This window comes from Chelonoidis abingdonii, chromosome 8, assembly GCF_003597395.2.
Source record: "Chelonoidis abingdonii isolate Lonesome George chromosome 8, CheloAbing_2.0, whole genome shotgun sequence".
NCBI classification, from domain to species: domain Eukaryota; kingdom Metazoa; phylum Chordata; order Testudines; family Testudinidae; genus Chelonoidis; species Chelonoidis abingdonii.
The window spans coordinates 51,225,579-51,242,516 of record NC_133776.1 but is presented as its reverse complement, the minus strand read 5'-3'; the positions used below and the strand labels follow the sequence as shown (position 1 = coordinate 51,242,516).

Below are 16,938 nucleotides of genomic sequence, written 5' to 3'. Positions count from 1 at the left end.
CAGACATTAGGTGGTACTCAGATCTTTACATGTACTTTCTACCCGGTTAGATCAGCTTCCAACTAAACTAAGAGTTCACTCTCCTCATTTGGTGCTTCCCCAATCTTGAATCCCAGCACTCAAAATTCCCAGCATGGTGTTTCCTGTTTTATATTCAATTTCCATGTGCGTTGGGAAGTTTCCTGCTGAAGTTTCATCCCAGCCTGGATTTTCTGTCCTGTGGAGTGGGACTGGATGTCAGGGGGATTGGGAAGGGCAGGTGGGATCCTTCACCCTTTGCCTGGAGCAGCGATACTCAGACTGAGGCTCGAGAGCCGCAAGTGTCTCTTTAATGTATCTCCTGCAACTCTTTGCAACACATAGTATTAAAATGTGGTGTGATTTAATTATTAACCAATCTAAGTGATTAACCAATCGGGATGCTTTTACTATGTTATTAACCAATTGCAGTTGATAAAATAATAATACTTGGTCAGTAGTTTTGCTGTGAGAAATATATAAATATTTCCCCGTCATACTGTTTGAATGTGAATATACAGTACTATAGTAAATGAAACCATGAACTCATATTACTGTGGCTCTTTTGGGTAATGTTGGTCACTAATTTGGCTTCTGAACCACTGAGGCCTGAGTATAATTAGCCTAGAGAGTCTCTTGCTGCCCCCTAGAGAACATCTCACACACTGCCCGTAGGCGGAGGCTCTGCTGAGGCAGACAGTGGCCTGTGATTGCGGGGGTAACTCTCATCATGATTTGAGATCAACTCAGGGAGGCACTCCCTGCAGGGAGCTAATTACGTGTAGCCCCATCAAGGTAATCTGCAAAGAGAAACTATTGACTCATCATATCATAGTGTTTCCTCTTTCCCTGAAATGGGAAGGGCTGTTTTACAGAGTTGCAAATCAAGACTGTTGAAGTTGTGACTTTCACTGGCATTGAGAGCCTCTGGTAGTCCCAAGAGTTGGGCTGAGGACGGATCCAGGGCCAGAACTGAGAGCTGCTGTATGCCGAAGGACAGCCTCACCTTCTCCGTGATGCACGGCTGCCATGTTATTTTATGCCACATGGCTTTATGTCTGCGTACAGACCTGTCACTACCCCCGAAACTCTCAGGCTGTGGTAGAGGTGTCTTGTGATGGCAGCTGCTGCAGTAGGGATCTTTCCCCAGCTGAGCCACCACTGAGTCTCCCCAACAGGTGGGGAAGGAGCAGACCCCACATGCCAGAGGCCTGTGGGGAGTGAGAATCCAGTGGGGAACTAAGTGGCTGGTTCCCTTACATGTTCACTTCCAGAGCGTGTAACCTGTGGGATGTTCATGGAGAGGGTAATATTGCTCTTCAGCTGTGAGCTGGACTGCATACTGTCACCCTGACCTCTTCTTTAACCAAACATTTTTGGGAATTTCAGTGCTAACTCCACATTGATGGTGATTATTACACCAGCCTTGGAGTTAGTTGTAGCTTATCTATCCCTAAGGTTTTATGACTAGGCCCAGAAAGAAGGTTGAGATCAGGGTTCTCCTCAAGGGGTCCTCTGTGCTCATGAGTGGGTTTGATTATCTTCACTGCTTTCTTCACCACATCCAACCTACTCCACACATCTGTTCATTGTGGCTGCTGTCCTTCAAGTTCAGGATTGAATAGGAGCCCACAGTCTGTCAGTATTAATGCTTAATTGTCTGGAAGGAAGGGTGTGCTAAGCAATGACAAGTGTTTCATGGTCTTGTTAAGCTCCTCTGTGTTTCCTCAGGTGCTGACATTCGAGGATTTTCCTCCATTCAGGCAGGAGACAGGCCCAGTCTGGCATCAGTAATTGATCTCATAGAGAGAAGTGAAAAGCCGGTGGTGGCTGCCATTGAAGGCATGGCGTTGGGAGGAGCACTGGAGGTGGCATTGGGCTGTCACTACAGGGTTGCACATGCGCAGGTAACATGCTGTTAACCATCGAGAGTCCAAGAAAGGGCAACAAATGTATTAGAAGGGTATGTCCTCCTACACAAGGTCCTACACAGCGTAAAATGCTTAGAGGTGCTCTAAATGCAAGGGGAAAGGGGAGGATCTGGACAGGGAGCCCAGGGGAACCTGAGGCTGAATTAATAAGAGTGCTGCGGCATGACCTTCCTGGGAGCAGAAGAAAGGCTAGAGGGAAGAGCTCATAACTAAATGCCTCATTTGCCTGCTGAGGATCCCACTTAACAGCGTCATCCCCACCTCCTCCCATTCTCTACACTGCCCTTGGGAGTACGGGAGCAGGTGCATAGGAAGAGTGGGACTTAGACCTGCTCTGCGCTACAAAGGTAAGTCAACTTAAGTCACCTTGTGTCAACCGATTTGTGCATCTGTCTACACACAAATTTGTCTCCAGCCAACATAAGCATCCCATTGCGATGACACAGTAAAACCACCTCCCTGACTGGCATAGAGCCATAGTCAACCTACTGAGGTGGATGCAGTGCGAGTGTAGACACTGCATGACACGGGTCCATCCTAACAATCCTCCAGCAGCTGTCCCATTATGCCCCATTCCTTGCAACAGTATCTGCTCTGGTCACAACTGCAAACACCACTGCCCAGGTGTCACAAAGACCAGAAGCCAGACAGGAGATATTGGATCTCCTGGGACTATGGGGAGAAGAACTGTGCAAGCACAGCTATGGAGCAGCTGTAGAATCGTAGACATCTGCAAAAATATTTGCACTGGGGATGCAGGGAAAGGGGTACAACAGGGATCAGCAGCAGTGTCAAAGTAAAGGAATTGCACCAGACATATCACAGAGAGAAGGAGACCAACTATCAATCTCGTGCTGTGCTGCAAACCTGCTACTCTTACAACTGGCTGCATGCCATACTTGGTAGAGATCCCCTCAGCACCCCACAGACCACCATGGATACCTTGGAGGAGCCCGAACAATGAGGAGCTGGTGGAGGAAGAGGAGTTGCGGGGAAGTGGGGAGATGCAGTGGAAGGATCCAGCCATGCCATGAGCCAGGACCTGTTCAGGACTTCACTGCAGTCTAGCCATTCCCACCAGCTGAGCACAGACAAGACCAATGAAGGGGAAGGAACCTCTGGTAAGTGTGTGCATGCATTATTTCTTACAGTGTTTAAATCTAAAGACGGCACCAGGCCATATCCAAGTTCACAAGACACGAATATCAACTTTTCAATTTTACATGTACAAGAAGAGGTAGAGGTACAACAAACAGAGGTTGAGTTGGTATTTGCTTTCATTTCCCTGTTGGGTTAGGCGGGGGCATCATGCGGAGCAGTTTGTTTATGTACGCTGCATCCTCTTAGAAAATCGTGATAAAACTTTCATAGAGATACTCTGTGATCCTCTGCCGAAGGTTTCTAGGGATGGCTGCCCTATTTCTTCCTCAGTGGTGGGAAACTCTCCCATGCCACTCTGTGATGAGTTTGGCTGGCACCTCTGCAGTAAATAGGCGAGTGACATCCAGATCCGGGCAGCTTTGAGACACAAGTAGCAGCTGTGCTCACTGTGCCTTTGTGACCCTTAGGAGAGATATATTAGCTAAAACCAGCACTACTGGTGAAAAATACTTCTAATACTCAGTATCATTGCCCTGTGCTTGTACCCATTGAAATAGGCACCGACATTTTATTGTTTCATGAAACCAAAATTCCTTCAACCCCTCTCCCCTCACCACTGGTGGGTATACCCACTATGGCTGGGGCTGGAGAGCGGTGCTTTGCACATGTGTTCCAAAGCTGACATGTCAATAAGTATGTCTTTTTAAAAGTTTTTAAGGGAATTAGTTTCAACCCCCCTGTCCTTATCTTCCCCTTTCTCTTGTGACTGTAATTCCAATGACACGTATGTCTGTTTTTATCAGCAGCTGCTGCCATTGCAGCCTTTGCCCCCTCCACACCATGAGAACGCCTGACCTTGATGAGGAGGAGAAGGAAGAGGACTACGCAGGACATGCTGCACGTCCCAAATGCTGCAGACCCTAGTTGACCTACAGGTCCAAAAGTCCCAGACTTCCCACCCTTTGCAGTTCTTAGAGAACTCGATGCTAGCAGCTCCCTACGCCCCCCAACATACCAAGTGGCATCACAGCCTGCATCCCTGCCCCTTCCACTTCTCATCTAGGGACAGCCAGGAAAACCACAGCTTCACATCCACTGGTCTGTGAGAACCACAGCTGGTATATGTGTAGCCACATTTGTGCACTGAAATGGACAGGTATGTTTGTTGCTTTTCAAATTTTAAAGTTCCATGCTGTTAGTCTGTGTTAAAAGTTTGTATTGCGTTGCCGGTTGTGTTTTGCTCATTGTCTTTCTGCACTGTTTTTGCCACTCAATAAATTTCTATATATTTTTAAGCAAAACTATCTTTATCTGTTCACAACACATATTGGAGAACGTGAAATGGTACTCAAAGTATACAGTACTTGTAAATGTACAGCACCACAGAACTCCTGATTTCAGTAAAACACACAGTAATAGTTATAAATGCACAGCAAGCACTAGACATTTCTTAGTAGCATCCACAGCTCCAGGTCCAGAGATTGCACAAGCACAGAACACTACTGTGAGTGATCATTAAAGTGCTCTTTCAAAGCCTCCCTCAACCGTATAGCTCCACACTGAGCTCTTGTAATGGCCCTTGTGTCTGACTGTTCAAAGTCTGCTCACAGCTGCTCCACCTCCATCCTGGCAGCAGCTTTTCCCCTTTTGGCTCACAAATATTATGCAGGACATCAGAGGCCGCTACGTGAGTAAACCCTGTCAGCATCCCTTCAGTCTACCAAAGCACATGCAACCATTGTTCTGTACCCGCTGAGCTGGTAGTTGAATCTTTCTTTGGTGCTGTCGAAGTAGCAGGTATCTGGTTTTAAGAGCTAGAGAAGCAAGAAGTAGGCTGGGTCTCCCAGAATCACTATTGGTATTTCAACATCACCAGTGGTAATTCGCTGGTCAGGAAAGAATGTTCCTGCTTGGAGTTTTCAGAACCATCCTGTGTGCTTAACCATGCGAGTATCATGCATCTTCTCTGACCAGCCCACACAGATATCAGTGAAGCATCCCCAGTGATCCACCAATGCTACATAACCATAGAAAAGTAGCCCTTTCTGTTGATATATTCTGTATTAAGGTGGGCTGGTGCCAAAATAGCGATGTGTGTTCCATCTGTTATACCACCACAGTTCAGGAACTCCAAACTGCAAATCCATCCACGATGTCCTGCGCACATTGTCCAGAGTCACAGTTCTGCATAGCAGGAGATGGTTAATGGCCCTACACACTTGCATGACAATGGCCCCTGCTATAGATTTTCCAACTCCAAAATGATTTCCCACTGACCAGTAGCAATCCAGCATTGTAAGCTTCCATAGTGTGATTGCCACTCGTTTCTCCACTGTCAGTGCAGCTCTCATTCTGGTGTCCATGCACTGAAGGGCTGCAGCGAGCTCAGCACACAAATCCAGAAATTTGGCCTTTCACAATTGAAAGTGCTGCAGCCTCTCCTCATCCCAAACCTGCATTGTGATACAATCTCACCAGCCAGTGCTTGTTTCTCAGGCCGAGAAGCAGCACTCCACCATCTGCAACTGCTCCATGAATGCCACCAAAAACCTTGAATTATTTCACTGTGTCCCTCAGCAAACTGTCCTCCAAGAAATCTTCATGTCACCCATTGTTGCAGTACTTTCTGTGGATTTGAAAATACATGAAAATTGTGTGTCCTGTATTTGCAGTGCTCATGAGAATAGCACAGAGGTCTGCAGGCTTCAGGTTTCTGTCAGAGATGGCAGACAGTGAAAAGGGCCACGTGGGTTTATGGAAATAAAAAAAGCACAATCATTTTAGGATATGGATGGCATTATGGGATGGAGAAAGGTGCATGCTGGGAACTTGACTCCTAGTTCCTAGAGATCTCTAGGTGAGTCATTTCTATCCCACAACACATTGCAAGAAGTTCCCAAAAGGCACTGCACTGTAGGATGGCATGTGGCACACTGGGGTACTTACCCATGATGGAGTCATGCCTCCTCCCATACACAATCTCACAGATCATATTCTACATGTACCTACACATTAAAAACAAAAGGTCACTCAAATTTTTCATGCACACATGTAGAAAACCAATGGAATATTGAAAACCTGAATTTCCATTCAGCTGATGAATGTATGAGTGCCAATAGTGCCTAGAGAAAAAACAGCACCTTTAACCCGGCATAATTCATCAAATCATCACAGGTGTTCACCAAACTACTGAAGGCAGAACTGTGACCTAAGTTTATATCCCTGCCAAACTTCAAGTTTCTACTACTTTGTTGTGGCATTAGAGTTCTTTTGAAAGTTTACAAATAGAGGCAGAGTAGGTGGCCACAGCCCTAGTTAATATTACCAAATACTTCTATTATAATCACCTAATTTCAGTTGCTTATAATTTGCTAAACTTTAATCATGTGAATGATGGTTTGGTTTTTTTTAAGTTTCAACAAAAATAATCCAGCTGTTCTCAGGAATTAGGTTGGGGGGAAATAGGCAATTTTGCCAATGTTGAACTTTATTTTAACAATTTCTTTGAAAGAGCTCTAATGTGTCCCTACTTTTGAAACTGGAACCTGAAACTTAGCAGGTGATGTTTGTGGAGTCGGGGGGGTATATTTTACTTTTCCCATTAAAATGTATCCAGATTTAGCAGAGTTATAAACTGCTGAAAAACACAATTTGTACCTTTCTGGGGCTCCGCAGAGCAGTTTGCTAGAAGGAACGGAGTGTGACTGTGGTTCTGGTGTGCTTGCATCTTTTGTATATAGTATATAATTATTATTTTCTTTAATTAGACCCTCTGTTTACCTTCGCTTGGCTCTAGGCCTGGGTAGGTCTTCCAGAGGTCACCCTTGGGCTACTTCCAGGTGCTGGAGGAACCCAGAGACTCCCCAGACTGATTGGGGTCCCAGCCGCACTTGACCTAATCACCACAGGTAAATTTCTTTGGCTTTGTTTAGAATAGGATGGAAAGATGTGACACGGGATCATTTTAACTAGCTCAATCTACTGAACATCTTCAAAAACTCCAGTCAGACAATGCAATTGTATTTTAACACATGCTAATCTGGTTGAGTCAAAACAACTTGCCTTGTCTTAACTTGAGTTTTTGAAGATGTTAGCCTGAGCTAGCTAACACAGTCTTACCTTTAAATGCTGGTTTAGAGAAAGCCAGAATGTTAGAATAGACTGTATATATGTGTGAATGCACAGACACGATATCTGCAAACACTCCCAAGGCATACTTATGTGTGACACTATATGGTACATTCATGTGTACATGCGCTCATACCTATGCATCTCTTGCAGAATGGAATTAGCTGTGGTCTAACTGGGGAACAAAAGGAATGGCTTTGTAACATATATCTTGATATTTTATTACCATTTTCTTTCTTGTAAGAGGGAGTTGCCATTTTGTCTGTACACAGTAGATTACTGGAACTTTTAAATGAAAAGGAGTTTTGCTCCCCAGTACCCTGCTTTGCTGAGAGAGCACACCTGGGGAAATATAAGGTGTATAATCAGCTTCAAAGTTAATTAGAACAGGAGAAAACTGACAGAAAAACCAGCCTTCAGTTTTTACTGCTAGCTCCCCTTTGTTTTTTTCCCAGTCTGTGTTATCTCAGCACACCTGCTTTTGCCATTCCAGAGCAAAGCCAGTTAATGATTTAGTTAGCAGTGCATGTTCCTGTCTGGTGTGACTAATGCATCCCAACTGGGAACATATCTCAGGCCAGCCAAATACTGAAGATTTATCAAATGGAATGAAATGAAATCTCTGACAGCAGGGAGCTGAAGCCACCTCATTTCTTCATTACAGGGAAACATGTGCTGGCTGCTGAAGCGCTGAAGCTGGGCATCATTGACGAAATCATGGAAGAAAACACAATTGATGCAGCAATCCACTTGGCAAACAAAGTGTCAGGTAAGGGAGGAAGTGTAATAATGACAAGGAGCCCATTGGTGAGGAGCAGCTCAGCCTAGTCAGGTTAGCAGGCCAGAAGGAGAACAGCTGGTGCTAACTGGAAGAAGGCCTGCTGTGAAAAGAGCACCCTTGCTCTTTTCCAAACACCGTTTCGATCTCCTGCCTCTTTGCTGGGTTTTGAATTCCACAGAAAACAAGCTTTAAATAGAGAGCAATTCTTTTCCTGAAGTATGTCTGAAAAACTAAAAAATACTGGTGAGCGTCAAAGCGCTCAACAAATTCAGATGAGGCAGAGAGATGGGGCCAAATACAGTTAAATATTCCCTATGGCTCATGCATACTAAACATACACCCTTCCATACCCCTGAGCGACAGCACTGCTTCCTCCCCAGGTGGTTTTCTGGGTCGATAAGAGGACGAAGCACACTTTCCATATAAAATACATTCTTGGACAGCCAGGCTTCTTGTTGCTGTGCACAGCTCGGCTGCATAATCAATACTGGCTGCACTGAAAGAACTCTTGGTAATGGCAAAACCCCAGTCAGGCATAATGACCCAATAAATCTGACTCTAAATGCCCATTTCTTCATTTTTTTAGCCATAAGCTGTTGTTACTTTGCCATTGTCTGAGAAGAAGCTGAGCTGTGGAGAAGGGAAATACATCAGATATGGCAATCCTATAAAGAGGTCATTTAGAACCTAAAGGTCACTAGGCCAAATTCACTGAAGCAGAAAATGTTTTCACCACTGGTCTGCTTTGGTGCCTGTTCTGAGGAGAGCATCGAAGTGAAAATGAGATAGGGTCAGAAGAGGCTAAAATAGGGAAAGAACAAACTAGAGAAACGCAACCTAGATGGAGCTACTATAAGGTGGGTGCAAAACTGGTTGGAAAAACATTCCCAAAGAGTAGTTATCAGTGGTTCACAGTCATGCTAGAAGGACATAACAAATGGGGTCCTGCAGGGATCAGTTCTGGGTCCGGTTCTGTTCAATATCTTCGTCAATGATTTAGTAATGGCAGAGAGAGTACACTTATAAAGTTTGCGGATGATACCAAGCTGGGCGGGGTTGCAAGTGCTTTGGAGGATAGGATTGAAATTCAAAATGATCTGGACAAATTGGAGAAATAGTCTGAACTAAATAGGATGAAATTCAATAAGGACAAATGCAAATTACTCCATTTAGGAAGGAACAATCAGTTGCACGCATACAAAATGGGAAATGACTCCCTAAGAAGGAGTACTGCAGAAAGGGATCTGGGGGTCATAGTGGACCACAAGCTAAACATGAGTCAACAGTGTAATGCTGTTGCAAAAAAAGCAAACATCATTCTGGGATGTATTAGCAGGAGTGTTGTAAGCAAGACATGAGAAGTAATTCTTCTACTCTACTCCGCGCTGATTAGGCTTCAACTGAAGTATTGTCCAGTTCTGGGCACCACATTTCAGGAAGGATGTGGACAAATTGGAGAAAGTCCAGAGAAGAGCAACAAAAATGATGAAAGGTCTAGAAAACCTATGAGGGAAGATTGAAAAAATTGGGTTTGTTTAGTCTGGAAAAGAGAAGACTGAGAGGGGACATGATAACAGTTTTCAAGTATGTAAAAGGTTGTTACAAGGAGGAGGGAGAATATTGTTTTTCTTAACGTCTGAGGATACGACAAGAAGCAATGGGCTTAAATTGCAGCAAAGGAGGTTTAGGTTGGACATTAGGAAAAACTTCCTAACTGTCAGGGTTGCTAAGCACTGGAATAAATTGCGTAGGGAAGTTGTGACATCTCCATCATTGGAGATTTTTAAGAGCAGGTTAGACAAACACCCGTCAGGAATGGTTTTAGATAATACTTAGTCCTGCCATGAGTGCAGGGGACTGGACTAGATGACCTTTCACGGTCCCTTCCAGTCCTATGATTCTATGAACTCCGCTGGAGCTTTCCACATGAGAGCCAAGCCAGGAATCACTGAGTTAGCACGCTCCTTGGCTGTCCTGGCCACATATCTTTTTCTGTCAACACTCCACCTTCTTCAGGAATTGTGTTTGTCCACTTCCACCTCTTCCCAGCGCAAAGAAGGTTGCAGACGCTTTGCCCTGCTACAGCCTCTTTCCTAGTGGACCTTCAGGCCTTGTGCCAAGAGCTATGCCAACAAAAGCTAGCTTAGTCCAAAGGGTGAATCTAGAATTCTAGATGACTGTATGCAGGGCCAGTGCTACCATTAAGGCGAACTAGGGAGTTGCCCCCAATTTTTTTTTTATAGCGTTCCTCCCCGAGCATGTGGTCGCTGCTCCACTTCTCCCGCCTCCCAGGCTTGCAGTGCCAATCAGCTGTTTGGTGCCGCAAGCCTGAGAGGAGAATTAGAGCCGGGGCTGCGAGCTTGGGAGGGAGGTGGAGCAGAGGTGAGCTAGGGTGGGGAGGTACTGCATGGCTCCCAGGAGAGGTTGTGGTGAGGGGCGCCCCAGGGCTGGCGGGAGGGCGGGGGGGACAAGGTAGAAGTTTGGCCTAGGACGCGAAACTTCCTTGCACTGGCCCTGACTGTATGCACCATTTTTTAACACTATTTAATTTATGGGTTCTTGCTCAAGATCAGTGTTTTGTAGGATTCTCACCTACATTTTGTCCAAGAGCTCTCTAGCAGAAGTGGTCTCCTGCAATAGATACTTTCCCCTCTCACTGTGTTCAGGTTATTTTTAAGTTTTTCAATTTTTATCTTTAGCAACAATCAAGTATTTCCATAAGCAGTCCTTCTTTCTCTCTCTTTTTTTGTTCAGACAACCAAGTTCTATGGAAATATAAAACTCTTAGAGATATGTGTTAATATACTTTGCTGTTGGTTCAAAGCAAGGCAAAGAAACTTCTGCTCATCAACCCCACCTGCCTGTTTTAGATGAAGGTTCCATGTTTGTCCCTCCCCTGTCTTTTAGAGAAGTTCTCACCCTTCTCAGCAATGTCTTTCCAAGAAGCAATGGATTCACTCTGAAGTACGCTCCAGGTTGATGACCCTGTGTAGGGTCTATACCAGTGTTTATAGCAGAGATCTGTAATTATGGTAGACACATTGCTAGACATGGCAAATACTCTGGTTTTCGGCTTAATATTATTTGAAATCAGATAAAACCCCCAGACATTAGAATGCTTATTTTCTTCTCTGTGACAAGTTAGTTATGCATTGTGCAGTGACTGAGAATGGTGAAAGCCAGCATGACCTCAGAGGAGAACCTCAGGACTGGATGAATCATCCAACATTCTGTTCTTTGATGACATTTGCTTTTGGGATTTACATATCTACTGTCATTACTAGAAAATTTCTATACTTCAATTTCATCCTCAATGACTAACAAAATTAACTCCATGAATACTGTAACAAACAAGGATTATAGCAAGAAGCTCAGGGCTTTTTAAACTATGTACTCTTTCTTTACAGCTTTCATGGTATCTGCTTCAGCTGTCTATTTTTCCCAAACAGCATTTTCAAAGTCAGCCCTGATTTCCCACCTACTCTGAGGATTTGCCATCAAGCCTTGTTGAAGAAGACTGAAATCTGAAAATGTGTCAGTACACTATTTAACTGCATAATCCCTGAGCAAGATGAAAGAGTGAGCTGACAGAGAAATCATAGGATAGATTTATGACATGGATCTTTGTATACTTCTCTGTCATATTATGGCAAACCAGCAGCATCCATGCCAAACACCTTAAAAAAAGATGCAGCCATCTCAGCTACTTGGGCTGAACTCATGAGCTCAAATTTCTGTAAGTGCTTCCCAGTTGGCTCTTGTATCTTATGGGAACCAACAACCAAGTTGCATAGGAAATACCAAGATTTGAGTTTATTATCCTTGCATATAACACTAGGCACACTTTCTGATAGGACTGGTGAAGAACCTTTTTTCACATGTAAGCTGGATAATTGCTTCTGTAAAATAACTTGTGGTGGAACTGCTAGAATTTCTATATTCGGTCAGATACTTAGCCAAGTAAATGGAAGATCAGTTTCAAAAAGTCAACTTGGAGATTATTTTCCTTCAAAGCTTTGCTGTCTGCTCATGCTGTAGATTTTATGGCTAAAGCTCAGTCTTTCAGATTTCATAGTGATAGGCTGGTACCGTGCAAGGCTTCCTTGGTTTAATATAATATGCGCTTAACAGAATTGTCTATACAGTCTTCACCTGTTGGAGGAACATCCTTCATCCACAGATTGTTATGGAATGTTCCTAGCGAAGGACACTTACTCAGGTACAGTTTTGTGTATTTAAGGATAAGAATACACAGATACCATCTATAGAAGTAATACTCCACATTTACTTATTCAGTGAAAATCAAGACTATATGCTGCAGGTCAGGTAAATTAACATAATCTTCAAGCCTTAGCTTTTTCAGCCAAAATAAATATACTCACTTCTGAAAATATCCATTATAAGAAGGGAACAGAGACTACATTGAAAACTACAGATATAGGTGAATTCCTTGAAGAGTTGCAAGCTGTAATTTATAAGTGGAATGTTCTTTCATGAGGCTAGGTTTTTTTTGTTTTGGTTTGCTTTTTTTTAAATAATGGTCCCGGCTGCTAATGTAGCGCTGCATTACACAGTGTGGCCACTGGATGGCACCAGAAAATTGACATTCAACTGTCACTTGGCTATTCGCTTGCTCTCAGTGCAGGAAAGCACATATTCTTCAAAGACCAGCCACACTGGGAGCCAAGCAGAACCTGAGGCAGATTTGGGTCAAAGCAGCACCTCCTGGCATCAGGCTGTAGGTGGGAAAGAGGAAGTCTGAGTGCCCATTTGCCAGGTGTGGTGATGTGTGTCTCCTGTCTGAGTAGAAGGGTGCCTATGGGTATCACTGATACAATTGCAGGGTAACTGGGCAGATCCTGACTCTTCAGTGGTGACCACTGGAGATAGGCACAAACCAACTGTATCTCTCAGCCATCCTCAGGGGACATTCCCAGTAACCTTGCCTCTTTTCAGTCCCAATCTGAGGCTCACCATTGTGGCTGCCTACTGCTCTAGACAAAGAGGGATGCACATACTGCCCTCTTGAGCCAATCGGTGTTGTTCCTGGCTTGATCAGAGGTGAGCAATTGAGAGCAAGGGACGGCATTTGTCCCTCTGATGGATTGGGTGCACTGCCTTCCTTTTATGTGCTTCCTGTCTCTGCTGGCCTGGGGAGTGGGGACCAATCTTAGCAGCTGGTCTTCAGTCCCTTGTCTGGAAGTTCATTGTGTTGGAACCAGCCTGTGGGGTTGGGTCTCGCATGTGGAGCCGAATAATTTTTCAAGAATTTAGGCACCTATTTCTCTTACTTTAATGGCATGATAGTTATTGTTGTTGCAAATTTTACAGATCGGGACATTTTACATCCTTTGCTTCTAATTGGTACCACCTAGAATATAGCTCCTGGTAATGTATATCTTTCTTAGCTTTCATTGGCTGAGGGTTCTTGTACCGTCCAGGTAGCTGTGGCTGACAATGCTGCTCTTTGTCCCTGTTTCCCTTATTTTCCTTACCAGGCCAGAAGTGGCCTGGGCAGGCCTCTCCCTCACAGGTTTGGATTTGGGTTATTTCTCATTGTGTTAGTAATTTGGTGCTGATCGTTTTCAGTTATTTTTATTGTGATAGTAACTACAAGCCCCAGTCAAGGACTAGTCAAGGCCCCATTGTGCTAGGTTCTGTACAGCCTCGGAACAAAAAATGGTCCCTACACCAAAGATTTTACAATCTAAGCAGGGAGTTCTGTTATGATAATCTGATCAGGTTGCATAGGTGCTAGAACTAAGGTGCTGGGGATGCTGCTGCACCCCCTGGCTTGAAGTGGTTTCCATTATATACAGTGTTTACAGTTTGGTTCAATGGTTCTCAGCAGTCCCACTATACAAATTGTTCCAGCACCACTGTCAAGGTGTTAAATACTTATGTTTTGTCACCAGTGCAAGGAACTTTATTTGTCCGGTCTTTAGTCTCAATATTCCTAACTACAAGTGATAGTCACTACCTTAGGGCTATGCTGAATGTCTCCCATAGCATATGGTAGCATCTCTTTCCATGGGCCTTCTCAAATCAACAGAAATTTTATGTAAAATCTCTTAGTATAGCTCATCAGTATCAGTTGTTTTCAGTTATCAGATCCTCCCACAAATCCCAAAGTACAGTTTTGAGTAGCAGATGAAAACCCACTGTATATATGGCCTGACATTGAGGACTGCAGATTTGCAGGTAAAAATTGTAGATTCAGGAAAGGAGAATAAATAAGAATAAAGCTGGAGAAGAATGAAACCATCCAGTTTTGGAAGGTTGAACCAAAATCTGTTCAATCTCAGTCAGAAATCTTTCTTCAGATATACTCTGAAAGAAAAGCTGAGCTGCTTGCACAGGAGGTATTTTTCCTTCTCTTTTTGGATTCTTCACAAGTTTTCAATAAATAAATTTGAACTTTTTTAAAAAAAGCTCTTTGTTTCCTGGCTGTCTAACTTATCTCATGCCCAGGAAACCAATCTATCATGTGCCTAGTACTTTTCTCAAATGCTCTATTGGCTTGAAAGAAGAACTGGAGCTGAGATGGGCAGCTACCATTATGGCTCCACTAGTGTTTCTGCATTTCAGCAGCTAATATGGAGTGAGCACTACTCTACTGCTTTTCTGTCTCTTCAGGCTGACAGGCCAGAAAGGCAGCTGCACAAGCTCTGTCATAGCTAAGATGATGCCATGAGAGTGGAACAGCTGGGTGGGCAGATTCTAGTAATCTGCCATCGTTGAAGCAAATACTCTCCTCTGGTTGGGCTGATGCTGCAGGGGCCAAGAAACTCCAGTGGAAGACCACAGAACTATTATGCTTCTCTGGGCACCAGGCAAGGAGATCACTGCCAGGTGTCGGGGTCTGTAACTGCTCCTGTCTTTGAGCTGATATCATAAGTGGTAGCCCACTGTGAACTGCTCTGTTGTGTTTGGTGTGGCAATGTCCAGCATTACGTCTCAGGGTACTGGAAGTGCTAATTACGTAATGGTCTGTACAATGCTGTGATGCTGTAAAGCACCATGTGAATCCTTAGTAGCATGAATGGAATGGATCCTGAGGTTCTTATTTTATTTTTCTCTCCATCTTTAATCAGGCAAACTTCCCCTGAGAACACAGGGAGTTTGTGTGAGTGAAAATAAAATAAAGACCTGAAGAGTTTGTATTTTTGGAGGGGGTGCCTGAAATGTAACTTATTTTGGTCAATTAAAATCCCTTTGTGCCATCACCATAGCAACCAGTGTCTTTTAATAACTTATGCACTGGTGTGACTCTGATTGGCCCCTTGCTGGTGTGTAGAAACAAACTGCCCTTGGCTATTCATTTATTGCCCTCTGGTAGGCTGTAATCCTGTTGAATGTTCCCAAAAGTGTCATGGGAAATTCATGCTGTTAGGTCAGAATTAATACAGAAACAAATGACATTCCCAAATCTTTCACATGAACACCCTGTGGACCAGACCCCTGACTGGGATGTGTCTGAGTAGTAAAGTAAATTGTGAACTAATTACTAATACAACACTGGAAATGGATGTTAGCAAAGGGGTATGGGAAATGGAGAGATGGAGACAGAGAATACAGCATGCTTGGTGGTTTATGCTCCTGAATCGGTGAGCATCAGAAATTGAGAAGAAGTGCTTGCTTGGAGTTTTGCCTTGCTGGAACATCTGGAGATTGTGCATTTGGAGAATCACAATTGTGAGAGAAGTCAGGAAATGGAAGAAGAGTTTTAGACGTTTTACAAATTACTCTCCAGTGTCATATGAAATTTTTACACACCAAGCATCAACCGAACCAGCAGAAGGCATTGACTTCCATGTAGAAAGGAGAAAAAAATCTGTAGTCTACCAGGAAAACAGTAAGCTTGCCAGTTCTGTAACTATATTTCTCAACTCTCCCACTCAGGTCAGCCATTAAATTCTCGCAGACTCAGTCTGAAGCAGGTTCAAAGTCTGCCCAACATGGATGCCATTCTCAGCGAGGCTCTTGTGAAAGTGAAAAAGCAGGCCCGGGGGTGTCTGTCTCCAGAGATGTGTGTCCAAGCAGTCAAGGCCTCTGTGCAGCTACCCTTCACAGAAGGTATTCGGAAGGAGAGAGAGCTGTTTAACCTCCTGTTGTCCTCAGGCCAGGCCAAAGCACTGCAGTATGTGTTCTTCGCACAGAGAGCAGCACAGAAGTGGACAACATCCTCTGGAGCTTCCTGGAAAACTGCTTCAGCTCAGCCCATCCGAAAAGTAGCTGTGATAGGTAAGTTGGTGAGATCCAATATGCTTGCCAGCAGGGCCAGCTCTAGGTTTCTAGCTGCCCCAAGCAAAAAAATTTTTGGCTGCCCCCCACCCCAGCCCTGAGCTCCCTCCTGCACTCCTGCTGCCCCAGCCCTGGGTTCTCCTCCCCCCCCCGCCTTACCACCCTAGTGCTGAGCTTCCCCCTTTCCTCCCACTAGTGCCCTCCCCGCACCTCCCTGCTGCCCCAGTCCTGGGCTCTCCTCCCCAACCTACACCATCCTGCTGTCCCAGGCCTGGGTCACTGGTAACTTACTCCCAGGGCGGGTCATTCAGCAGGAATTTTGGATGTGCACAGAATACAGACAGGACTGGTTCCCATATGGTTACAGAACTGCAGTAAAGTGGAACAATTTTCAGCTTGTGTGATTGGAGGACATCTGGATGCATATTATAAGACTGTCCTACATAAATGAGGCAAAGTCGAGGTGCCTTTATAATTCTTTTGTTTCACTCTTTCTTTCTATGGGGAATTTGCCAATGCAATATCACTGTCTTCCTTTTAAACAAATAAAACTAAAAAAAACAACAAAAAAAGGGAATGGCTGTTGAAAATAGCAATTCCAGTTCTAAAAACCATTGAGCATTTCTTGCTCAATTTTATCCTACTTTTTCTACAGCAAGTTACAATGGATCAGTATATTTGATTTGGGAGAAATGAAGTAACAACTGCCCGAATTGAGCTCAAGCATTCCTGAAT

At 44.2% G+C, this 16,938-nt stretch overlaps 1 protein-coding gene across 2 annotated transcripts in view; it reads left to right on the top strand.

Moving 5' to 3' along the window:
* EHHADH (enoyl-CoA hydratase and 3-hydroxyacyl CoA dehydrogenase) overlaps window positions 1–16,938 on the top strand; it is a 47,510-nt gene that overhangs the window by 11,545 nt on the left and 19,027 nt on the right. Inside the window, exons 3-6 of one of the 2 annotated variants that reach the window (XM_032763597.2) lie at window positions 1,750–1,925; window positions 6,847–6,958; window positions 7,843–7,947; window positions 15,862–16,203. In XM_032763597.2, coding sequence (XP_032619488.1) covers window positions 1,750–1,925; window positions 6,847–6,958; window positions 7,843–7,947; window positions 15,862–16,203 — 735 coding nt within the window. The remainder of the gene's footprint in view (window positions 1–1,749; window positions 1,926–6,846; window positions 6,959–7,842; window positions 7,948–15,861; window positions 16,204–16,938) is intronic. The other variant, XM_032763598.2, reaches the window with a different exon arrangement.